Source organism: Tenebrio molitor, chromosome 4, assembly GCF_963966145.1.
Source record: "Tenebrio molitor chromosome 4, icTenMoli1.1, whole genome shotgun sequence".
In the NCBI taxonomy this organism is placed as follows: Eukaryota; Metazoa; Arthropoda; class Insecta; order Coleoptera; family Tenebrionidae; genus Tenebrio; species Tenebrio molitor.
The window spans coordinates 4,430,111-4,455,897 of NC_091049.1; the positions used below are offsets into that span (position 1 = coordinate 4,430,111).

At 36.0% G+C, this 25,787-nt stretch overlaps 3 protein-coding genes across 4 annotated transcripts; all 3 read right to left on the reverse strand.

Moving 5' to 3' along the window:
• Window positions 1-2,251: 2,251 nt before the first annotated feature.
• LOC138128618 (uncharacterized) lies at window positions 2,252-7,129 on the reverse strand. Of its 2 annotated transcripts, none has more exons than XM_069044818.1 (4): window positions 6,688-7,129; window positions 2,943-3,186; window positions 2,434-2,882; window positions 2,252-2,383 (listed from the first exon to the last, which is right to left on the reverse strand). In XM_069044818.1, the coding sequence occupies exons 1-3, from the start codon at window positions 6,698-6,700 to the stop codon at window positions 2,789-2,791; spliced, it is 351 nt and encodes a 116-aa protein (XP_068900919.1). In that variant the 5' UTR covers window positions 6,701-7,129; the 3' UTR covers window positions 2,252-2,383; window positions 2,434-2,788. The 2 variants fall into 2 exon arrangements, with proteins under 2 accessions (XP_068900919.1, XP_068900918.1); XM_069044817.1 differs by having other exon boundaries at window positions 3,236-7,129.
• A 140-nt stretch (window positions 7,130-7,269) lies between these two features.
• On the reverse strand, window positions 7,270-12,611 carry LOC138128228 (circadian clock-controlled protein daywake-like). Its single transcript, XM_069044419.1, has 8 exons — window positions 12,452-12,611; window positions 12,163-12,400; window positions 11,977-12,110; window positions 11,863-11,926; window positions 11,695-11,795; window positions 7,894-8,131; window positions 7,709-7,842; window positions 7,270-7,661 (listed from the first exon to the last, which is right to left on the reverse strand). Exons 1-8 carry the CDS (start codon window positions 12,510-12,512, stop codon window positions 7,363-7,365), a joined length of 1,269 nt encoding a protein of 422 aa, XP_068900520.1. The 5' UTR covers window positions 12,513-12,611; the 3' UTR covers window positions 7,270-7,362.
• Window positions 12,612-21,310: 8,699 nt separating this feature from the next.
• Window positions 21,311-25,600, reverse strand: LOC138129308 (cyclin-L1). The gene is made up of 6 exons (XM_069045607.1): window positions 25,290-25,600; window positions 25,030-25,210; window positions 22,791-22,911; window positions 22,326-22,595; window positions 21,892-22,274; window positions 21,311-21,843 (listed from the first exon to the last, which is right to left on the reverse strand). Exons 1-6 carry the CDS (start codon window positions 25,513-25,515, stop codon window positions 21,537-21,539), a joined length of 1,488 nt encoding a protein of 495 aa, XP_068901708.1. The 5' UTR covers window positions 25,516-25,600; the 3' UTR covers window positions 21,311-21,536.
• Between the last annotated feature and the right edge of the window lie 187 nt (window positions 25,601-25,787).

Genomic DNA, 25,787 nt, shown 5'->3' on the forward strand with positions numbered 1-25,787 from the left:
AATGCAACCCAAAATACACTTTACAAAGCATTCATTGTGTTTTAGTATTTAAAAATTAAATCAGGAATCCAAGTAGGTATTGTATTCTATTAATTTGAAAGTTATATCTGTCATTGCATTTTTCGTTCATATTTTGTATTTGAAAAGGTTTTCGAACGATGACAGAACCGATATGATCCCATTACTTTTGTGATTTTAATTGCTTAAATTATACTTTGTTGAGAGAGATATTTTTCTGTCAGAACTTGACATTCATTAGGCTGACGTTTAAAGCTGTCTATATTTTATGTGCATTATGATAATGCCGGATAATGTAATATGGATCGAGATTGCTTTTGGGTCATGCTCGCCATCTTACGTGAATAATCCTGTATAGTCCATTTTTTTAAACAATTGTCAATGTCATAATTCCATTAAAGACCAAGCTGTACCACCATAAAACTTATAGTTACGGAACACCTCTATCGTAAAATTTCCCTAGATCAGGTTTGAGGTTATATCAATAATTTTCATAAGTCAGAAAAGTTTCAGGTGTAAGCAAATTTTATACCAAAAGACAAGAAATAGAGACGATAATGACACTGCAAAATACAACTCGAACATATTCAGCAGCGCAAGCGCCTTTACATCAAAATGGCTGATATACAATTGGAATAATTGGATTCAAAGGATTCAAGGAAGTTAAAATGATTTCCTTGATTGGATTGGACATTTTACGTTGCCAACCTAATAATTATCAAATAACTAGTGGCTCATATCAAGTATCAACTCTAGTATCAACATGACAACACTTTGACAGAAAAAGTGACCTTTACGTTGTCTTTGTTTTTTCTTTGTTAATTTTCAAACTTCTTTTGCTGGCTGCTTCTTCTTGTGTTTTTATATTGACTGTTATCCAATCTATAGTAAATTCAAAAAACTTCTGGACTGTCAAAACTAAATTTTTAATAAAATGCTTGTTACAAAATCAAGTTACAAAATCTAGTTACAAAATATATTTAGGTTATGTTTTCATTTTTAATCATTGAACTTTTTTTTCACTTGCAGTGAAATGCAGCAACTAAATGAATTAGAGCAATTTAATAAAGTTTATAAAAAACACGTGACAAACTGAAAACAGGTAACAAATTAAACAACAACCAAAATCATCCAAAATAAACTAATATGTTTCATTTATTCAGAAGAAAATTATTTAACACTTGATTAACACTTATCTCTCAAAAATTTTGATTTGTGAATCACAAGAACGAACACCAATTCTTAGTTAACAATACTCGAGCGGCTTTGGCACAAATTTGTAATTTCTTCCCGTTATTATCACTTTTTTATTTGTTCCTCATAATAATTTCTTATGGCCCTCTTCTGTCGCGCCAATAGAACCACCCTAGTTCGTATTGAACTTTCCATTTTAACCTTTTTACAAAATACACTTAAATAATTTTGCAATTTATTTGACAATGTCAATTTAAACAAATGAATAGTTTGAAAAATTAAAAATCATAGATAACAACTGGGCAATATGAAAATAATTAGTGATTTAACCAACCTAACAACTGCAAATTTTGATTTTGACAGTCCAAATTTTTATTGAATAGACTTTATGTGTATAATAGTTATTTTTATATTAAGTGCGTGAAGAGAGTGTTTTTTGTGCATGAAAAGGTCTTTTACGCCGAGACGAAGGTCGAGGCAGTATAAGCCTTTGAATGTACAAAAACATCTTCACGCACGAAATATAAACAATATTTTTTCTATAATTGATTCAAAAAATTGAAATTAAAAATTCAAATTTTTGAAGGAACTCTGAAGTTTCAATGCAGTGACCATGTTGCTAGGTAACTAATAAAATACAGTGCGTGAAGTGAAACACAGAAATAGTCGTGTGCGTGAAATCGCATTTCACACACTGTTTTGTATGGTTTCTATGGTTTCGATCTTACTAACAATGCAAAAAGAAATACACGTTAGAAAATGACCCACTTCAGGCACCGATAACTATGCGTGAATTTCAATTTTTTGAATCAATTATAGAAAAAATATTTAATGAATGATCCTCATTTCTATTTATTTCGTTTTGACAAGACGCTTCATTACTGACGCTGTAGAAGCAATATTTGCAAATTTCTCTTAATAGTTCCATCTGGTGGAACTAATTGGAAAACTTGCCACCACTTTCCTTTTTTTTTTCTTCTTCTCTCGTTGTAAAAAGTAATTTTTCAAATAAAAGTTATTGTTGCTGATAAAGAATTCTTTATTTTTCATATTATGATTCTTATCACTTGTACAAAAAAAAAATGGTAACAATAATTTAATAATTTCATGTGCGTCTTCCCTTTCTTCTTCACTTCTTCGTACTGCATCAAACAGTTAAATTCCACATTTTCTGAAACAAATTCTACACAACAAGAACTAACACTGACAAACAACACTTACCCATTGTCGCTGTAGTGTCTCCCTCTTTGCCATCTAACGTGTACCTACTATGACGGCCAAAAAATTTTGGCCGTCACTTTCTTGACATTCAAGTAAAGTGTAAATTAACCTTTAGGAATCGTAACCCTACTTTCGATTCTTGTCATTTTGACAATCAATTTAAACTGTTTAAAGCTCAGATATTCCAAAAATCCGACATGAATAAACAAAATTAGAGCAATCGTACATAGATAATAACCTGAGGTAAACATTCTGTATAGTAGAAATGACAAAATAATTTTGAGTTTTGAAATTTACCACCCAAAAAATAACGTTCACAATCAAGACGGTAATCATGATGACAATAAAGTACGGATTACAATTTTTTTTTTTTGAATTGACAGACAATGACGGCCAAAATTTTTTGGCCGGCATAGTACTCTCCCGTCAAAATGTATTCCGGAACGGTTCTGGCAAATTCAAAAATTTCACTTTTCAGAATCTTTGCTTCGGATTTAGCTTGAACTCACCCCGCTTTGTCCAGTTTCATCTTGGTGAGACCGAATATCTTACAGTTCTTGTAGTTCTGAGTTACCGCCACGCTGCCGCCCCCAGCTATGATCACTTGCGGGATCCACAGCGGTTCGAAATTTGGTAAATTGACTTCGTCGAAAGACTTGGTCATGGTCAGTTGGGGTAGTGCGTCGTCTATGGTTTCCTTCACGCAGTCCTTCCATTTCGGATCCTTCCGGTTGCACTTTTTGAAATTGGCGGCTGGAACAAGATATTTCTTGAAAATGTTTCGATCATTTTTGAGACTTACGCAGCTTCGCACAAGAAACGACGGCCACAAGAGCGAAGAAGAAGACCTGCGTACGGGTCATAGTGAAGAAGATACGAGTATTAAGTAAAATTAGATGTTGGTTGCGTTTTTATAGAATTACTTACTCCTTTGTTATTCGTAAACTGGTTTTTATAAATTTGTCTAATCGAGAACGTGTAATTCTAGTATTGGATGCAGTTTATTTCTGCATTTTATTTCAAAACATCTATTTAGTCCACAAACAAATTAAGGTAACAAATAAGGAAGCAAAAAACTAGAGATGCAAAAAAGGAAAGAAGATTACGCAAGAATGGAGGTAAGCAGACACAAACAAGTTACATGAAGTGCACAAACAAGAAGGCAAAGACCCGGAAAGTGATGCAAAACAAGTGTTGCAGAAACGACAATGACGAATAGTTAAATAGAAGAAAAACAATTAATTTTTTTCGCTAAAAAATAACAATAGTATTGAAGTATTGTGGAATAAGAGGAAGGGAGAAAAAGGTCATAAAGACACACTTGAAGAAGACATGGAAATAAATACAATGGTGTGTAGTTTGGATAAAAGGAAAGAAACTAAGAGGAAGACAAGACATGAAAGAAATAGAACAAAAAGTGAAAGTGTAAAAGCAAAAATAAAATTGATAGATAGATAATTCCCATGGAAAAGTGCGTTGGTAGTTGTTGAAAAATATTCAAATATTACAATAATGTACTATTGGGAGCATAAAAAGTATCAAATATCTGTCAGTTTTGAAAAATTCGATGTAGTTCAAGCTTTGTCATTTTTTTGACACTATTCTAGCTGACAGTTTAAAAATTTATTTTTTTTGTTCGACACTGTCAAAATTTGAGAATTTTCTCCTATGTGAACGGATTTTTATAAATGTGACAACTTGTCAAAACGAAACGTCAAGTTCATTTTAAAGATTTTAAGCGATTTGGAGCCTTTAAGGGGGTCGTCAAACAAAAAAACGTTGTATTCAACTCGTTCTTGTGTAAATTGGACTTTTTTTGGCACTCGTGGGCCTTTAAAACGCTCGTTTCACTCGCGTTTTAATCTGGCCTACTCATACCAAAAAAAGCCCAATTTACACACGAACTCGTTAAATAAATAACTATTATACTCCTTTTTTCCTTTTTCAAATGCCCTCTTCTTTTGATAAAGATAGGTTTTGATTGGGACTTTGCATTAAATAAATATTCCCTACGTGCTTACTTACAATCATTCCCTACAACCTACTATATTTAATGACCATGTCAATCAATTCAAAGTAGGGTTAGAATCAGATAAGGGTTATTTGACGTTAAAAGTCAAGACAATGACCTTGATGTCCCACTTTTTTTGCCCGCAATACTGGTGTTAAAAATAGCGAGTACTTTTACACGTGTCTAAATACAAAAACTATCAATTTTAAAATATTCAGTTCATTAAGTTGCCAAGTTATCATTTTTACTCTTTAGTAAATGCTGCTTGACTTTATTTAAAAAAGATTTTTTAGTATAGTGTGCTGGTAGTAGTGTCTACTGCCTTGACGACGAGTCCGATAGACACATGTTTATGGTCTAGTCCGTTTTACTTTCCACGGCGGCCGGTAGCAAATGTCAAATAATTTGTCAGATTTATTGGATTTTATTTATATAAAAATTAAATGTACAATTACTTATATCATTGAAATGGTTTTCTAAAGGCAAGCATTACCCTTTGATCAATCCAAACAACTTTATTTCGTATTCTCCAATTGTAGAACAACTTGTACTCTGTCAAATATCTTCCCGATGATTTTTGGAGCAATAAGTTTGATCGCGCACTATCTACCTTCTCCAAAAGGTGGTCTGGGAAGAAAACTTGACTTCTGCTTCGGTTCGGTTGTGAGAATTCATTTTATTAAAGGAAGTTAGCGCAAATGAAAGAAATCACATGAAAAACTTCGACAGACTGAATTTTGATGAATCGTTTGTTATCATAGTAACAACGCATAGCAATCTTTTTCAAAGCCAAATTTTTTTATTTAAATTTATTTTCTTTTAAATAATTGTCTCAGTATACTAAAAAATCTTGTACGTCACACGACCGGTAGACGCATTATGGCCTCGCTAGTTTACAAGTCTCGCCCTATCGGGCTCGACCTGTAATTCTCTAGCTCGTCCATAAAAACGTTACTACCGGTCTTGTAACGTAAATAGCTATTATTGGAAAGAGTTGTTGTTTTGCAGGTAGTGCAATATTTAAAAAAATTATACATTAATACGAATCATTAGGCAGTCTGAATTTATTGTAACAAATAACATCATCTCTTATAATTTATTATAGTGTACAAAGACAAAGTGATACAAAAAAAACGAATCAGAACAAACGTTGCAGATTATCGCTCACGTCATAGCGGAATTCTATGCAAATAAGCGTTCAATGCATGGGCGTAGACCGTGCACAATCTGTGGTTTCAAACGCTAACTTTATAATAGGTAAATCATACTTCATGAATTTTAGATGTTGGAATCACTATCCCTCCGCCACCCGGCGGCACGGTAATTTTGCCGGAGTACATACACTATTACGGATATTGCTATCAAGTGCTTATCAACATAATTACCGGCGTCTCGCCTCCGCATTTTGACTTTGTTGTGTATTATGTTCTGTGTCAATGTTAAGGAATTTTCTCACTATATGACATGAGTATAATAATACACCTTTTTGAATTATAATTGTGCATTTTATTATTATTATCTGATAATGGAGAAAATTTATAAAATAAACAAGAGCAACATTTTACGTTCGTAAGAATGGGTAATTTACCAGCTTTATTGTCAAACGCGACACCACTGGCATGGCTATCTCGAACTCCAGGCCTTAAGCCAGACAGCGTGTGACGTCACCAGGAAGGCCAAACGTCAAAATTTGACATTTGTTTACATTTTTCAAAAAAATCTTTGGACAGGTCAATTTTAGTTTATAAAAATACATGTTTTAGTACCAAAGAAAATTCCAAGCAGTCATTTGTTTTCGAGTGATGACGTCATAGATACTTTTTTTAAATGGAAATCCCCTATTTTTTTTCTTGATTTTGATAGTCCCTTTGATTGTCTAAATGACAGTATAAAAATTTTGTTATCTTACATAAGGAAATTTTTGAGAAAAAAAAAAATAAAGTTGGAAAAAATAAATTTTATATTTTATGGCAATGCCACTGGTAAGCAGATTTTTCGAACGTCAATTTTAAAGCAACGGTGTTGATGTTAACTTTGAAAAAAAGTTTTTGATTTCGACAAAGTTAACGGACGATTCCTGTAATTGTAAGCAATTATCCCGGAATAAGTGGTAAAATGAGTTCTACCATTGCAGGTAGATATAAAGCATTAATTATTAACAATTAATTAGTTAATTAATTAATAATAAATTTTTCGAGAGTTAGACCACCAATAAAACATCTGTGAATAGCAAGTATACATACCTATTTCCACCATTAAGCTAAGACAGACGTTTCGATAAAACAAAAGATGAGACAGCACTCTTGATTTGTTTTCTTGTTGATCATTCTGTATTGTTACACTGTGCTATCGAAAAAAAAATGAGTAAGTCTTGACTATCAGTGCCGCACCAAGAATGGTGACCATTCTTGTGCTAAAATTAGTTTTGTTGCCCTGAAATGTTTTTTTTTTTAAAGAAAGGTAGATACATGTTGTAATAATTTATAAGAGATGGAAAATATGCGCAAAAGATCTGCATATTGTGAGAGAACAGTTGACCGCTACACTTATTGAAGTGAAAACTTTCCTGCCGTTTGACACGAATGACATTTGTTTATGTTTAATCGGGACATAATTGAACATGTTTGTTTTCAGCAAAGGGTGCCCTTAAATATTTGCTTCGAGAATAGGAATCGTTACGTTGCTCTACTTTTGATGTAAAAAAAAAAAAAAACATTTTTGGCTCTAAATTTTAGGTTAGCTGTCAACTTATTGACGGTTTCCAACGCCTTCGTGTCGTGCGGTCTTAAGCACACATTCTTTTTTTTTGTTCTTCTCTCACTATACTCACTGTAAATAATCCTTTGTTTTTTCACTATATCATTCTTCAATTATACAAAACAAAAATTGATAACAATTATTTACAAAATAGATTTTTCTCAGTCAAAAGCTTCCTCTATGGATATTTTAGCAAAGACGTTGTTGCATACATTCGTGATGATTTTCAAAGTGGCACCTGCAAAAGCCTCTTCACTATCTTCGTAAAGCAACTTCCAGTTTTCGTTCACCACTCTGTTAATTTCATCCCCGAGGACCTTGTCCCCGTTGAAGAGATTGTCAAAATGAAAAACTATAGAACTGGGTTTCACCAGCCCCTTAGTCGAAACGAACTTCATGTGAGTCTTCCCTTTCTTCTTCACTTCTTCGTACTTCATCGAACCACCCAAACTGAGATTTTCTGTGAACAAATTCTTCATAACAAGGACACTGACAAACTTCACTTACTCATCGTCGCAGTACTGTTTCCCACTCCCTGGACCGGCAGCAATAACACCTTGCCATCTAACATGTACTCTCCCTCCAAAATAAATTCCGGAACGATTCCGGAAAATTCAAAAATTTTCTTGTCAAAATCGACCCTGGAAAGCTTCATTCTGAGACCGTTCGTTTTAGATTTAGCTTAACCTCACTCGGCTTTGTCAAGTTTCATCTTGGACAGACCGAAAATCTTGCAGTTCTTGTAGTTCTGAGTCACCGCCACGCTGCCGCCTCCAACTATTGTCAATTGCGGGATCCACAGCGGTTCTAAACTTGGTAAGTTCACTTCGTCGAAAGACTTGCTGAGTTGTGGTAGTGCGTCGGCGGCGGCTTCCTTAAAGCACTCCTTCCATTTTGGATCCTTCCGGTTGCACTTTTTGAAACTTGCAGCTGGAACAAAAATGTTTTCGAAATGTTTCGATCATTTTTGACAGGCTTACGCGGCTTCGCACAAGAAACGACGGACACAAGAACCAACAAGAAAACGAGCGTACGGCTCATGGTGAAGCAAAAATTACTGAAACTTAAACGTGCTCTTTTGCTCTTTTATATTGTCACTTACTCCTTTATTATTCGAAAACTGGTTTTTATGAACTCACGTGTTCGAGAACGTGTAATTCTAGTATTTATTGCAGTTTTTACATTTTACATTTTAATTCGAAACATTTGTCTGAGCCACAAATAAGAAATTAGAGATGCAAAACAGGAATAAAAATTGCGCAGTAATAAAGGCAAGTACACAAAAAATAAGCTCAAGGATTGTACAAATACGAAGGCAAAAACCCGGAAAGTGGTGGCCGAATTTGTTTCCTTCTTCCTTCGTGGTTCCATTTGAGCGCTTTTTTGGAAATTTCCTCGTCTAATTTCCTTAGCCATCTAAACTTTCTTTTTCTGATTTGTAATATATTGGTTTTTCTTCTGTCTGAGTCTATAGTTCTTGGTTGGAAATCATTGCGGGTCACCAGATCTTTAGTATTGATCTCAGGCATCTGTTGACGAAAACCTCTAGTTTGTTCTTGACATGATTTATAATTATAGCGGACCATGACTCTGACCCATACAAGAGCACCGGTTTAGGCATTTCTATATTTTATGTTGTCCCATTCTGCTATAATGCTGGCCAGATAAGTAAATTCGTCTACCTTTTCAATGGCTTGTTCTCTTAGTTTCAAGGGTTTATTTTTCTCTTCGTTTATAAAATATACAGGGTTATTCACGTAAGATGACGAGCCTCACCAGGTAAAAATGCAACCCAAAATACACTTTACAAAACATTCATTGTGTTTTAGTATTTAAAAATTAATTCAGAAATCCAAGTAGGTATTCTACTAATTTGAAAGATATATCTGTCATTGCATTTTTCGTTCATATTTTGTATTTGAAAAGGTTTTCGAACGATGATAGAACCGATATGATCCTACTTACCCATTACTTTTGTGATTTTAATTGCTTAGTATTGTTATTAAATTATACTTTGTTGAGAGAGGTATTTTTCTGTCAGAACTTGACATTCATTAGGCTGACGTTTAAAGCTGTCTATATTTTATGTACCTACATTATGATAATGCCGGATAATGTAATATGGATCGAGATTGCTTTTGGGTCATGCTCATCATCTTACGTGAATAAACCTGTATAGTCCATTTTTTTAAACAATTGTCAATGTCAAAATTCCAATAAAGACCAGGCTGTACCACCCTAAAACCTTTAGTTAGGGAACACCTCTATCGTAAAATCTCCCTGGATCAGGTTTGAGCTTATATCAATAATTTTCATAAGTCAGAAAAGTTTCAGGTGTAAGCAAATTTTATACCAAAAGACAAGAAATAGAGACGATAATGACACTGAAAAATACAACTGAATATATTCAGTAGCGCAAGCGCCTTTACATCAAAATGGCTGACATACAATTGGAATAATTGGATTCAAGGGATTCAAGGAAGTTAAAATGATTTCCTTGATTGGATTGGACATTTTACGTTGCCAACCTAATAACTATCAAATAACTAGTGGCTAGAAAAAACAAAGACAACGTAAAGGTCACTTTTTCTGTCAAAGTGTTGTCATGTTGATATTTGATATGATATCAAGTATCAACATGTACATGACAACACTTTGACAGAAAAAGTGACCTTTACGTTGTCTTTGTTTTTTCTTTGTTAATTTTCAAACCTCTTTTGCTGGCTGCTTCTTCTTGTGTTTTTATATTGGCTGTTATCCAATCTATGTGTATAAAATAAGTAAAAAATAAAATATAAAATATTTGTAATTAAAGGGCTAGAATTGCAAATTAGAAACAAAGCGCTTTATCGTAGAAAATAACTAGAATCGTTTGCACTTTTAGTTAGAAAAGTAACAAAGCAAAGTAGAAAGGAGACGGTAGAAAACACGGACAACACGGTAACGGTAAACCCAGGTAGTCATAGAAATCAGAGGTGTGAGTGAGAGAGAGAGAGAATGAAAATTACGAATTAATTAGAACGGTTTGGGGAATGAAACCAATGTAGAACAATTTTTAGAAGTAGCAGATCAACGGAATTTAGTTGCATGACATGACACTTACGTAACAGCGTTTCAAGCCCAATGTAGGTTTCAAAATAATGTTAATTTGTTTCATTTTAATTCTGTTTGTTTCAGTTTAACTCTGTTTGTTCCATTTTAATTCTGTTTGTTTCATTTTAATTCTGTTTGTTCCATTTTCATTCCGTTTAATTCTTGGTGCTGATTCGGTAATTCAGTGTTCCTGTTTAATTCTGTTTGTCCCTTTTTTAATTGTGTTTGTTTCTTGATGTTGAGGTTTATTATTGGATAGAGTCAGTAATTTAGTGTTCTTTTTCAGAGTTGTAATTCAACAACAAATTATGTAAGTACATTCGGTCTGGTCCTAACAAAAGTCAAAATTTAAACATTTTAAATTAATGGTGGAAAACGGAAACTGTAATTTCAAAAGTTCTAGAGATATCGAAAAGGTGTCGCGATCGGCGTAAAGTAGAACCGAGCTGATTGGTCACTTTGGTCAAGTAGGGGTTGCGAAAGTAGAGTGCGCCAGAAATGATAAAACCGAATGCGGAACGGGAAACAGCGCTTTTTTTTATGCACTTGGGGTTTGATCTCCAAAGTAGCCGGAGGTACGTTCAGTACTTCCAATAGCCATTTTGTGACCACGTGCTTAACATTTACAAGGTAAATTATTTCTCTAATTCTTGTACATTATTTGTAATCGCGATTTAATTAGTCAAACAACATTTAGTTCCTTATTCTTCTAAAGTAAAGATTATATTATTTTCTTTGAGCATTTGACGACCTCGTGACTCTTTAGAATCTTGAATTAAATTCTTCATCGCGAAGTATGTGATCTTCTTGTATTTACCGATTGGGGAAACGTGTTCTCGCCAAGGCGATCTATTACAACTTATTGTAAAATAGCTTCATTAATTATTATTCATTACTTGGGGGCCTTCACCGTCGGGGAAGCTACCGCCAGCAACCAAAATTGATTGTGAAACGAAAAATCATCTATCACTTAGCGAGAAATTAGTCATTTGCAACTGTTACAATTAATTTGCTGTCTTACATTTTTGGGATATCTTTTGCTTGTCACCAGAAACCACATAGCCTCCAACCTGACCAAATTTATGGCAACCTAGTAACGAATAACCCTAAATCCTAGGGAGTAATTTATTTTTGACACAAGAGTAGTTTCATCTGGTGGAACTAATTGGAAAACTTGCCACCACTTTCCTGGACACACTGTATAATCTTTATTTATTTTTTCTTCTCTCGCTGTAAAAAGTAATTTTTCAAATAAAAGTTGTTGCTGATGAAGAATTCTTTATTTTTCCACTACGATTCTTATCACTTGTACAAAAAAAAAAATAGTAACAATAATTTACAGAAAAATTCTTTGCCAAAAATTCTATTTTAATCAAAAGCTTCTTCTATAGACACTTTACTGAAGAAATGGTTGAGTATATTGATCAAGATCTTCGTCATGGCATCTAGAAAAGTATCTTCAATATCTTCAAAGAGCAACTTCCAGTTTTCGTTCACCACTCTGTTAATTTCATCCCCCAAGAGCTTGTCTCCGTTGAAGAGATTATCAAAATGAAAAACTATAGAACTTGTGCGTCTTCCCTTTCTTCTTCACTTCTTCGTACTGCATCAAACAGTTAAATTCCACATTTTCTGAAACAAATTCTTCACAACAAGAATTAACACTGACAAACAACACTTACTCATTGTCGCTGTAGTGTCTCCCTCTCCCTTAACCGGTAGTAGCAACACTTTGCCATCTAACGTGTACTCTCCCTTCAAAATGTATTCCGGAACGGTTCCGGCAAATTCCAAAGTTTTGTTGTCAAAGTCGAACCTGGAAAACTTCACTTTTCAGAATGTTTGCTTCGGATTTAGCTTGAACTCACCCCGCTTTGTCCAGTTTCATCTTGGTGAGACCGAATATCTTACAGTTCTTGTAGTTCTGAGTTACCGCCACGCTGCCGCCCCCACCTATGATCACTTGCGGAATCCACAGCGGTTCGAAATTTGGTAAATTCAGTTCGTCGAAAGACTTGGTCAGTTGGGGTAGTGCGTCGTCTATGGCTTCCTTCACGCAGTCCTTCCATTTCGGATCCTTCCGGTTGCACTTTTTGAAATTTGCAGCTGGAACAGGATATTTTTTGGAAATTTTTCGATCATTTTTGGGAGACTTACGCAGCTTCGTACAAGAAATGACGCCCACAAGGGCGAACAGGAAGACGTGCGTACGTCGCATGGTGAAGAAAAAAATTAATAAAAACCAGATGCTTATTCCCTTTTATAGAGTAGTTTACTCCTTTATTATACAAAAACTGGTTTTTAATAATGTGCGTGTTCAGGGTCGTATAATTCTAGTTTTTAGTCAAATTTGTTTGTGACAAGAACAAAATAAATTATACCGATGTTGGAAGAAAAAACGTAAAAAAGAGACAACCAATAAAGGAAAAAGAAGGTAATTGGGAATGACTTAAAGAAGATGTTACATAAAAAATTGAATGTGGTGAAGATAAAAAGAAGAAAACAATAAAATAAAGGGATATAAAAGAAAGAGAAGGAAAATAGTGAAAGTAGAAAGCCAAAATGAAAGACATAAAGGAGTAACAGAAATGATTAATTTTGGAAATTTAAATTGTTATTTATGTAACAAGTGAGTAAAGTAAAATAAAATTTGCCGCTCGAGCGAAGCGAGTTGCATACAAAAATTTTTTGGCGCCCGTAAGTTTATATAACAATTTGTTTTCACTACTAGTCTCAGAAGGCGTCATTATTGACTCTCGAACCGACCCCAGAAGTAGAATTTCTCTCCGTAGGTTAATAATAATTTTCATTATTAACCAAGGTCAAAAATGAACAGCCGTCACGTAGCAACGAAAGATTTTCGTTGATTTCATTGGTTAAGACCAATCCCTACTGTGGCATTGGTGCAGTAAAACATGCGTTCGAAGTCCCATTAAAATAGCCATTTGTATTAATTATTGCAATCAAAATATGATATATTCAGAAAGATAAAACTTAAATCTTTGTCTCTCTAGTGTTGTTTAAAAAAAAATGTATTTTGAAAGTTGTACATTTTTCTGTATATTTGACCTAAAATTTGTGATGGACATAAACCAAAAATGCAAATTTCAACACTAGAGAGACATAGTTTAATCTTTTATCTTGCAACAAAAAAAAATATATGTATATACAAAAAAAAATTAAATTGCACCAAATTTTAATAGGACTTCGAGACCATTGCAAACAGTAAAATTGTCTCTACTACGTGCTGCCGCCTGGCGTTTAGTTTAACAATTTCAAATGCCCGCCTATTATGTACACTCAAAATAAAAGTTTGACTGTGGGGGTAGTTGTGCCTTGAGCATTAGAAATAAAGATGATCTTACTCATTGTAGGTACATTGATCATAATAGCGTTATGTGATATTTTTAAGAAAATCGCTCGGACAGGTCGATTTTATTTCGAAAAATGACGTCAAGACGTCATCACCGATTTTTTTAAATGACAACCCCCACTTTTTCTTTCTGTTAGACCTTCTTACTGCGTAAACGATCAATGAAAAAATTGGTAGGTACCTTACGTAACAATTTTTTTGAATTTTTTTGAGACAACAAGAACAAATAAACATTAACAATAAAATTCAACGCAAATGTTGAAATTACCCCCCGCCAACCATTTGGCACTCACCGACACGAAGGCAGACTGTCAGGGCTGATTTGTTCCATTTCAGCGGGAAGGCTATACCGGGACATTTTTTTAATACTGAACATAGCCCATACTTATTCCCTATGTTCAGTTTTAAAAAGCACAGGTCAATGCATGTATGTAATTACGTAACCAAGGTAACGAAAATAAGTACTTGACAGTTTAATAAAATGGTCAAGTTGTTTGACGAAAAAAGTACACATAATGCACTTATTTCATGCTAATAAGATCATTAGAAATGTGCGTAACATTTCCAATACAACACATGATAGACCAATTTCATCAATTGGAACAAATTTTAACATTATTGCAAAATTTCGACCATTTTTGTAGATCGTGTATAATTGGTTGCATAGCAACCCACAATTCATTGATCTGTGTTTTTTAAAATTGAACATAGGGAATTAGTATGGACTATGTTCAGTGTTAAAAAAATGTCCCGGTATAAATATCTATAGTAGATTCATTTTTGTAATGACGAACTAAAGTTATTACATTTAGTAACTTTTGTCTTGTGAACACATCTTTTTACCGCGAATTTGGGCTTTTAAAAAGTTAGGTTATGGGTCACGTCATTTGTTCTTGTGTCAGTTTGGTACGTGATATAATATATTCCAATCAAAATCTTCAAACCCCTTCCATAAAACATGGAAAACATTTCGAACAAACTGCGTTACGCCAGTTGGAAAAACAATTAGGAGTCAAAATTTTAGAGTGCGGTATGTTCATTGATGAAGAATTCTAATTTCTTGGGGCTACACCAGACGGACTAATAGTAATAGATAATCATACCTTAGTAGAAATAAAATGCCCCTTTTCGGCATTCAATATGAAGATAGAAGAAACAATCGAGAGAAAAAAAATTAACTTTTGGAATAAAAATGATCACAGCATAAACAAGAAACATGCTTGGTATTACCAAATTCAGGGTCAGTTACATGTAACCAAAAAAAAAACATGTAAATTAGGCAAAAATGAATAAGAAATTTTTCCTTTTTTGAATTTTTTATAAATACAGTTTAAAATTTGTAATGAAATGTGTTAGAAATATATTAATATACAGGGAGATTCTGAAATAAGTTTTGAAAAAAAAATGTGGAGTATCCTTGACACCTTGACACATAATTATTCTGCCTTTATGAATTTTGGAGCTGAAATCAAAATTTTCAACGCCCATGAATAGGGAAAATTTTTCCGAATTTGTTCACTTCATTAGCAACCATTGTTATATCAACTCCACAATAAAGGCGTAGGTGCAAGCACAATGTTTTGTAAATGTTTCTATGGAAATGATCGAGAGGAGTAAAGTTACGTTTGTGACTGACGGGCACCTTAGATTATTATTGCTGCTAAACTACCAAGATAATCAGGTAATCTCCTTTAACTCAGCAGCGTACTAGCATTTAAGAATACGTGGGAGGATTGGGGCAATTATTTCGCTTTCCTAGTTTATTTTGGCTGTATGGATATCAGGTAACGATAATTTAAAAATTGAAAGAATAGAACAAGATATAAATTTCTGGAAATTTGAGATGGAACCTAAACTTGTACAATTTTATATGGAGTGCATTTTGCCTGAATCAGTCGATCCAAGGCATACAAGAAATATGAAAATACGAGATCCCCCTTATATCCTACAAGCAATAAAGGATAAACAAAAAGAAATATGAAATTTTTTTTTTCCTTCGGTTTTAGCGGAAATACGATCTGAAACACCTTTTGAATCTTCTTGACATACAGTGTGGAAACTTTAACTGGAATAAAATTCATAACTTGGACATAGGCAGTTTTTGTAAAAAATCCCGAAACAGGTCGATTTTTGTTTTTACTTGCCCACATTTTGGCGCATATGGTTATTGCATATCTCCTCCCGGAAGTGCGCAACTATTTCTAACTAAGGGTACGCCAAGGAATACAACGCACTATTTGTTTCCTGAATATTTTCAAAGCCTACGTGCTAAAAAATAAAAACCAATTTATACAATCTTCAGATCGTTTTCGTTGTTTATTATAAAAATGACAGTAACCAACCAAATATTTTCAGCCACCTATCTTTTAAATTCAATTTATTCGCGGTAAAAATTAATTAATATTTTACTTAAATTTTAGCAAAATTGTAAAATGCCTTGTATACAACTCGTTGCAGTACTTCGCTTTTTTCGCACACGACGTGTTCTCACACGAACTGCGCTCGTGTGAGAAAATTCACGTCTAGTGCGAAAAAAGCCTTCGTATTGCAACTAGTTGTATAAATAGCTATACAAATCCCAAGGGAGATATGAGTTGTTCTTCACAATCTGTATCTATGACGAAAAGAAACAATATCGTGTTACTAAAAAATAAATAATATTTCAATACTAAAGTTCAATATTGGTCGTTTCCTGGTATACGTAACGAAAAAGTGGTATGTAATTGAGAGAAAAGCTTAAATGCCTTCACAATTTTTCATTAATAAATTGTTTCTCTATAGTAACGAAAGCAGAACAATTTTGATTTCGCTTTTTAATTTAGAAATAATTAATAGAATATTAAAAATATCCCAATTTTATGTATTTTCCAAACTCCAGTAGAAAAAATTCATGTGTGCAATACGTAGGAAATCCATTTTTTTCCGTAGACGGCATGTTTTTGATCTCGACTATCGTCTCGATCAAAAATCCCATGCCTAATACGGAAAAAAATTGTATTTCCTAACTTATTGCACAAATAGCTATTTAAATTTCATTCAATACTTCGGTACTCTCGCAGAACATTAGTCAGGCTAGAACATGGCAAAAAAAAAAATAGGTATAATCGATTCAGGATGAATGTGGATAAGGTGGATAAGGGGTGACTATGACATCTGGTAACATTGTTGGTAGTAGCTACAGAACAAATAAAATTTCCTAATAGAAATTGATAGCTTTCGTGTAAGAACTGTTAGGTTAAAGGTAACATCGTTGCCATTTCTATTGAAACACCACCTGTTGTTTGTCAGTTTGGCAACGCAGCACAAATGTTTAGTGTTTTTTTTTGTACTATTATATTGCCTATTATATTGCCAATCTTGATTTTTAAATGCTATGCGCATGCGTGCTGCCTTCATCCCGTCTATTTGAAAAAAAAAACTCAATAAATTATTAATAAGGAGTGCAATGAAATGAGTTTCATTTCATACTTTTTGTAATTTACCTCCATTTTGATTCTCTAATACATAGACATATTAACGAACGGGACGTCATCATCTGGGATGTCCTTATAGCCATTATTTCACGGAACATTTTACGAAAATTTTTAGGTTGGCAAAGCTTGATCCGTCATGCGTGTCAGTTTAAATTACAAAATGTGCAAAGCAATTTCACGTATTTTAGCGGGCGTACATGAAAGATTATCTTCCATATTCGTGTTTTGTGACAGAATTAGGATAAAACAAAAGGCGACTTTGAAGACTTGATCAAATTTTCAATTTTAAAATTAAGACATTACCAACCGCCACAAAAATCCATAAATCGAGGAAAATAAACATTTTCGTTTAAAAACGGCTTAACAAGGGCAAATTACAAAAAATAGTATAAAAAACTCGTTTCATAAGACCTTGAAGGACTCATTCTTTAAAGTAACTAATAATTATCAAAATGTTCCTAGAGTGAAAAATAAATTATAAATGTCAACTTCCGTGTGATCAAGAGTGACTGAATTTGTTGGCAACAATGAAATTTGGCTAATTTTAAATTTACCATCAAAGGTTCATTTTTGTAATAGCATAAACACGTGGAGGGAGAAAAGACTGGAGATGGCACTAATTCAAATAAGTGTACCGGCCCGCGAAAACTACAGTCTTTTCTCCCTCCACGCATAAACATAACTGACATAACCAAAAATATTTTTAATGTGGTCTCAAGTTAAAAAATTCCCTCAGTGCCAATTACGAGAAAAAAAACACCAGTACTTTTCAATTGTTTCATTGCCAACAGACTCAATCATTGTTGATCACGCTGTATTTAGATTTGCTTGAGAGCGTTTTTAAATTCATCGATGGATCAATCGGTGGAATCAGTTTTCTACCAAAACGTTGTTATATTACTGTTAGATTTATGTTGAGCTTAAGAAAAGACGTTTCTTTATTCACCAAAAATTTCATGTTGGGCTCAACCAAAATTCACCTTACGAGAGGCTAAATAACCCAGGACGATCCTTACCAATACGCATGCGTTAGTAACTTGGGTGCTTTGTTGTTACATACCGCATGGTACAATCGCGGCCATCCAAAAGTGAACGTTTTTTTTTATAGTTTGATATTTACTTTAAATCATAGGCGTCCTAAAATGTCAAAGTTTGACACTAGCGATAAAAAATTTATTGAAACTATTTTTTTTTAAATGCCACATCTCTCTCCGATGCAGACAGCTAGGGCTATTGCAAAGCTAGAAGAAAATTGGTCGTTAGCTGCTGTGGCGAGAGAATTACATTGCAGTAAGACTTGCATCTTCAATATAAAGAGGGGTTGGCAAGAAAACAGGCTAGAGAGGCCAATGCGAATAGGTGTCGGAAAGGTTTCTTTACTGAAGTTTACTTTCACTTTAATAATGTATTAATTACTTCTCAGTCTCATTTTTATTATTACAACTTTTTATTATTAAAATAGTAACGCCTGCTGCACGAACGCCAATGAACACAGCCTGATTTAATCTAACGAAAAATACAGAAATTTTCGCAAGCTATCGTTCACTTTTGGATGGCCGCGATAGTACTGTACCGCGTGCTGCGCGTAAGACAAAGAACAGTAGATGAGTAGAATACAAACTAAAAATATAATTATGTTTTTAGAATCTTTTAATATATCTATTATTGTATTCAATTTGGAGTCGTTTATGACTAAAGTCCATTCAAAAATCAAAAAACCACCACCTGTTGCTTTAGGTTGGTAAAATTTAAATAACCCTAGGTAGATATTTTTTCATACTATGTGGGTGAATATAAATTATGACATTTATTTGATTCAAAATAAAATTCAATTGCTTTGAATTTCGTTCATATTGTTTTATTAGCAGCACGTTTCATTTATTTATTGATTCTTATTATTTTTACTTAAACATGCCCAGTTGCTGCTAAAAAAAACTGTGATGAAATGTTTGCACAACGAGTTTTATAAGGGTTGATTTGGCGCACGAATCCCAGGTCTAGAAAACGACACGTAGGCGAGTTTTTATGTTATTTTTTAGATTTTTTTAAAATTTTTAAATAAAAAAATCAAATTTTCAAATTCTAGGGAATTTTGTATTATGTAATTGGTAATTCAAGGTAACGGATGCAACTACATCTGCAACATATGTTAAAAAGTAGAGTTTGAAGATTAATATTGGAAGTTTTTTGCTGTAAATGACAATAATACACTGAAATATTGATAAAAATTTTCTTAGAGATCTATTAAACTACGAGTGCTTTAATAGATAGCCATAAACGACTCCAAATTGAATACAATAATAGACCTATCAAAAGATTCTAAAAGCATAATTATATCTTTAGTTTGTGTTCTACTCATCTACTGTTCTTTGCCTTACGTACAGCACGCGGTACAGTACCATGCGGTACATGTAACAACAAAGCACCCGAGGGCCCGAGTTACTAACGCATGCGTATTGGTAAGGATCGTCCTGGGTTATTTAGCCTCTCGTTTCACCTTTCCCATCTACAATGGGAGTTGGTTGTTTGGTGGACGAATAGTGGGGGAAATGTCAAAATAGTTTGTCGAAGTCAAACTGTCAATGTGTCAATGTCAAAGCAAAGCGAGGGAAAAACTGGAAAAGTGCAACATTATTTACGTTATCCTCTAATTTTTTCATGAGTCTTTCTTCTGTTTAAAATAATTTCTTCATCAGAGGAAGTTAATAAATCATCATCTGATGAATTTTCCAAAGGCATTGTAATCCGTTTTACCAATATTATGGTCCCAAGAAGACTAATGTCGCACATATTTATTCATATAATAATAATAATCGCCGAAAATTAAAAAATGTTTAGGTTATGTTTACACTTCAGGTGTCATGACGTCAGCACCAGTCAGCACAGTCATCAGTTTTCCACCAAATCCGTTTCCCTATTCATCACATTTTTGCATAACATAAGTGTTCAACACAAAAAAAACTTATGATTGACAGTCCACCAATGTTGAAATTCACCGCAAAAAGTTGATGAATTTAAAAACGCTACCCTTGTATTTAGTTCACAAAGTCTGTTGCAGCCAGGCTGCCAATGCAAGTTTAACTCTCATAAACTTCCCTAGGAACCAGGATCAAGCCCACTTTCTCTACAGTGTGGAAACTTTAACTGGCATAAAATTCATGACTTGGACATTGGCGATTTTTGTAAAAAAATCCCGAAACAGGTCGATTTTTGTTTTTCCTTGCCCACATTTTGGCGTATATGGTTTTTGCATATCTGCTCTCGGAAGCTCGCAACCACCCCAAACTTTTTTTTTTCAAATGGAAGGGTATGCCAAGTGACACCTCGTTTGAAAGGCCACTTCCCAAGGAATACAACGCACTGTTTATTTCCTGAATATTTTCAAAGCCTTGCTCTGCGGCCATCCGGAATATCTTGATCGCGATTTTTTATTGATTTCATTCGTTCATTTTCAACGGAAAGTTAAGCGTTGAACAAATCTGACAGACAACATTGGAACATTTTTTTTTTCATAAACAACGGTTGACATGACTACGTCCTCCGCACACTTATTAATCATTCGGTTTTTTCGATGGCGTTGAAAAAAATGTATTCCAAAAAGATAATTGTGAATAAATCGTAGATATTGCAAAAACTATTGTACAATACACGTCCGTTGGGGCCTTTACTGCCTCGTCAGTACTATTCGACTCGCTCTGCGAGCTCGTCTCACAGAATCTCTGGCTCGGCCGTAAAGGCTATCCTAACGGACTTCTACTGTAAAATACTAGAAGATTAAAAAAAACGAAAATAAATAAATATGAAACTTTAGGTTTTTAAGTTTTCTATACGTCGCAGATTCAATTGACAAGCAAAGTGCAAAAAAAGGCCAGATTCAGTAGAGAATATTTTATTTTGTAATTATTGATAGAATACTAATTACACTGTAACCAGTTGTTCGCTGAAAAACCAGTCGACCTTGGCCAAATTAGTTTTTTCTTCTTCATCCAGTTTACTCCAATAAATTCCTTCATTCCAAGAAAACACCTTACAGAAACTTTGCCAACAATCTTCACGTCCGACACGCTGCTCGATTCGACCTCGTCTGACCTGCCGCATCTCGGCCGCACAGGGCGCCCCAGTCGACATCTATACACCTACAAACTAGGTTTGTCAAATAACGAGACTCAGTATATCAAAAAATATAATCTATCGAATTTGATTTTTTAAAGAACATTTGTACACTTAACACAATTCGGTAGACAAAAAGAAAAATTAATATGAATATAACGTCGACAGAAATGAATCGAATTTACAGATTAAAATTGTTGCAAATTAGTACTAATCGTTACATCTGACTTCATTAAAAACATAAAATCACTAAGTGTCCCTTAGACTAAACACGCCACTGTCCGCTCTATCTCCGCCGGTCTTTCGACCTCTCCCTCAAGTCTTTCTCGTGTTTGGACTTTTTGTACTTATCCCTGTCCTCCCTGCTCGAGTACTTCTCCTCTTTGTCTTTATACTTGTCGTCCCTGTCGTACTTCTTCTCGCTCTTCTCGTGCCTTTCCTTCTTCTCCTCGTACCGCTCCTTCTCCCTGTCCCTCTCCTCTTTCCCGCTGTACCTCTCCTTCTCGTACCTCTCGTTCTTCTCGTACCTGTCTATGTACCGGTCGTTCTTCGCCTCCCTCTCGTTCGCCGGCGACGTCGACCTCCTCTTCTCCCTGCAACCCCCGTTAGTCCCACCTCGCACCCTCGCCGCCTCCACTCACCTCCCTTTCCGCGTCTTGTGCGGCGAATTACTCCTCGACCGCGAGTAGCTCCTCCTCTTGTGGTTCTTCTTGTGGTTCCTCGACGCCGACCTGCTCCTCGACCTGTGCTTCTTCGACCTCTTGTGGTTGTGCTTGCCGGCCGGGCTGTGACTCGCCGACCTCGACCGCGACCTCTTCTCCGAGACGGGCGGCGCTATGTGGCTGCCCGACCGGCTGATGAAGCCGCCCCAGGCGTTGTGCGCCCCCGCCGTCTTCTGCGTGTTCGGGCTCGACGAGTCGTTGTTGGGGGTGTTGTTGCCGGAGTTCCCCCGCGCCTTCACCCGCGCGTCGTGGTACTGCTTGCACAGCTCGTCCACCTTCTTCTCCAGCTGCTCGATGTTGGGCTGAAAAACGACCGAATCAGCGAAACCTCTTCGGATACGTCACCGCCCCACCTTCGGCCTGTTGTACAGCTTCAGTATCCTGATGGCGATGTCTCGGACCTCCGTCTCGGTGGCGCCGAAGATCGAGTACCAGGACGGGTTCTTGGGCAGGGGCAGCTGGAGCTTGCGGGCGGTCAAGTAGATGCACGCGCACGCCACCGTCTCCGGCTGGTACCGCACGAACACGTCCGTCCGCAGCGAGTCGTTCATGTAGTTCCACGAGTACTGCATCAGCTTCTGGTTCTTCTCGAAGCCGAGGACTTGCAGGTACATCACGATTATCTGCGGAAGAGGGCGCTGGTGAGGCGGGCGACCCTGGCCCCGAACGAAACCCATTCTGACAGCTGTCACGGTGACAGATGACATTTCAAACTTCACTCTCACTCACTCTGACAGCTGTCACAGTTATGGGTGACGTTTGATGAGCGCCATCTAGCTTTCGACAATTGCGCCGCCACCTCAGACGCGTGCACTCACCTTGTGGGGATGCTTGATGTGGACGCAGAAGCCGAGCTCCTTCAGCACCCTCCGTTCGGCTTTGATAACGAGATTTTTCAATTGGATATAGTTTACGTCCAATATCACAGGCTGTATAGTTCTGCACATATTCAAGAAAAGAAAAAAACACAAGTTGAAAGACCGTCAATCACAATTCTCCGACGTAGACTATAGACGAGTTGGAGAAGTGCAATTCGGAGCGGAAAATAAACAAATAAAACACAAATCGTGGACGTGGAGGGAGATATGGGACGCGATCGTCTACTGTTTTTTTTTTTGTTTTTTTTAATCAAGTGGCAAAAAAATGGTGATCGAGTTTAATTTGTTTATCGGACTCCAAATTACATTCGGACAAACAAAAAATTGAGGAAATCATCAATACGAAGCATTTTATTGTTATAATTTTTTTGGTTCATTAAACTAGATCCACCATTTTCAGTCGCCGCCATTACCTGTTGCTTGTTTTGTTATTTAATCCACCCAATCAAATAATTTAGTGCGTGATCGACCGGCTTTCGACAAATCGTGGCCGATCGGTGACCTACAATGAAACATAACCTCACAAATTAGTACTACGGTAGTTGTACTCTCGATTGTTTCTCTTCTTTCTTCCGGTTCTTCGTTTACCTCTGTCGCCGTCACGCGCAATGCATGGTTCAACGCTTTTTGGACATCACTATTACTACTCAGTGGTACCAACCTTGTCCCTCCTCGTCCAATAAGAATTGAACGCATGCATTGCCTTCCCGTAGACCGTCACACACAATCATGGACGGCCGTGTCTGTGTCTGTCTGTGCATTTCTAGCAGATTCATGTCTGTGTGGTATTAAGGATCCCACTCAGCGCCATGAAGATTATGGGGGACAGAGGCCCTATTGGAGCCATTTGTAGCCTCTGTAAATTAACAACAAACGATTGAGTATCTCCTTTGTTCCCTTGCTACAGTAGAAACCGAGTAAACTTTTTTTTTTGCGAACTGGTCGGCCGTTTCTGATTGGTCGAGGGTGGCGGCGGCGGTGAAGGATTCCGGTACGCGACAGTACCCTGGATCGTTTCAGAAACGGCCGCGGAAAATAAAAAAATCATCGCCGTTATCAACAGCAGTGTTAAAAAAATAAACAACACCTCCAAAATACGATATTTACCTTGCTGTACCACTACAGTCTACAAGCTTTTTTTTTGTACATCGGTTTTTTTTTTAAATGTTTTTTGGATCGAGTTTGTTAGAATGGGTTTAGTTTTAGCGGCGACGGCTTCCGATCGTCGGAAACTCACGAGTAAGGAAGCGACTGCACTCATCCAGAGTGGACCAGAACAGAAGTGAAAAAAAAAAACAAACAAAATGAGTGCAGGTTGGATACGAATTTTGGAAAATATCTGACATTTACTTTATCAACTCACCCAGCATCACACGTTGTTAATTTGCAACTTCCCACTTAAAATCTGACATTTTAGGAGAGCCACATTAATTTTTCATCACAAATATTTTCGTGATCTTACAAAAAAAAAAAAAAAAAAAAAACGTGTCACTTTTTTAACTAACATCACTTTACAATCAAAATGGAAGAAAATTTGTAGTCGGACGAAATTTATAGTGAACACGCTGTATATTTCTAGTGGTGGAAAGACACAATGCAACAAACATCCCGCAGTTTTAACATACAATCAGCCCACCAAAGCCAGTTGACAGTTTTGAGACTGGATCTCTACTTCTTTTTTTCTTGTTAAAAAAATTACAGAACATTCAAACCTAGAATGAGATTTTTAAGTTAAACCTTATTTTGTTGTCATTATTTGGTTAATGTGGCAAAGGTAGAAAGATCCAACCTGCACGCTGGCGTCGCAATTTCCCACAACTTCCCACAATAGAAAAAAAAGGAAAAAAAAAAGCAAATTTGGAATGTTTCTTCGAGCGCAAAAATTGCGCCATGATGGGCATTGAGACGCACCGCACCTGTTCCTCCTTAAAACACGTGGGATGGTTTCAAGGCGCACCAAGGCCCAATTCAGCGCCGAGCGTCTCTCTCTTGCATCTTGCGATCCTAAAACAAGTTCAGGATAATGAAAAACGGCCTTGGACTGAACGCATTCTGAATAATCCCGGCATTGAGACGGAAATAGGAACAAAACAAAAGAAAAAAAAAACATTATGCTTCGTATTGATGAGAACGGTGTCATTGTCAGTGTGGTTAACGACATAATCGACTTGAAACTTACTTGTTGGAGTTGACTTGTCGTATGTGGGTGAAGACGTTGATAACGTCTCTGACCCGTCTGGGGGCCTCTTCGATCTTAGAAGCTAAACAAACGCAGGCCATCGCCGTGTGATCGACCGGGTGGCGCACTAAACTCTTCGAATAATAAAAACGTTGCAATAGGACCTGTCCAGTAGCCATCGCTACCTGAAAACATCGGCCAACATATATTAAAAACGGGCCCGACAGTCGCCTTAGGCGCTACGGAGCGGAACGATGGACCTACCTGAGGCAGCTTCAACAAAATTCCGGCAGTTTGGATCAGCTCGCACCCGTAAATACGCAAATCCGTCTCGGTTTCTATGTCGAGACCGTCATTCTGGCTCGGAGTCGGAGACAGTTTCTCGTCGGGCAATAGTTTGTTTTTCAGCGTCAAGATTACTTTGCCGTACGGCTTTACTGGGTTTTTCACGTTGTTTGGGGCCGATTCTGCCTTGGCAGAACCCATTTTTTGCGGGACTAGCACTGAACGTTGCAGTAACGCACAACAAAATGGCGGACGGCTTGACTTTTGTGGGGGCGCACGCGTTGACGTCAAACGTACGTCAAATTTTGGTTTGCGACTCGGATAATTATTAATTCAAATTTACAACTAAATCATTTTCTTATTTCCAAACAAAATTAATCGTTATATAATTCCATATTTAGAATCTTCCAATCTTGTTACAGTTTTATTAACAAATATTTGTCCCACTTTGTCCAATCTTACTCCTTGTAGTA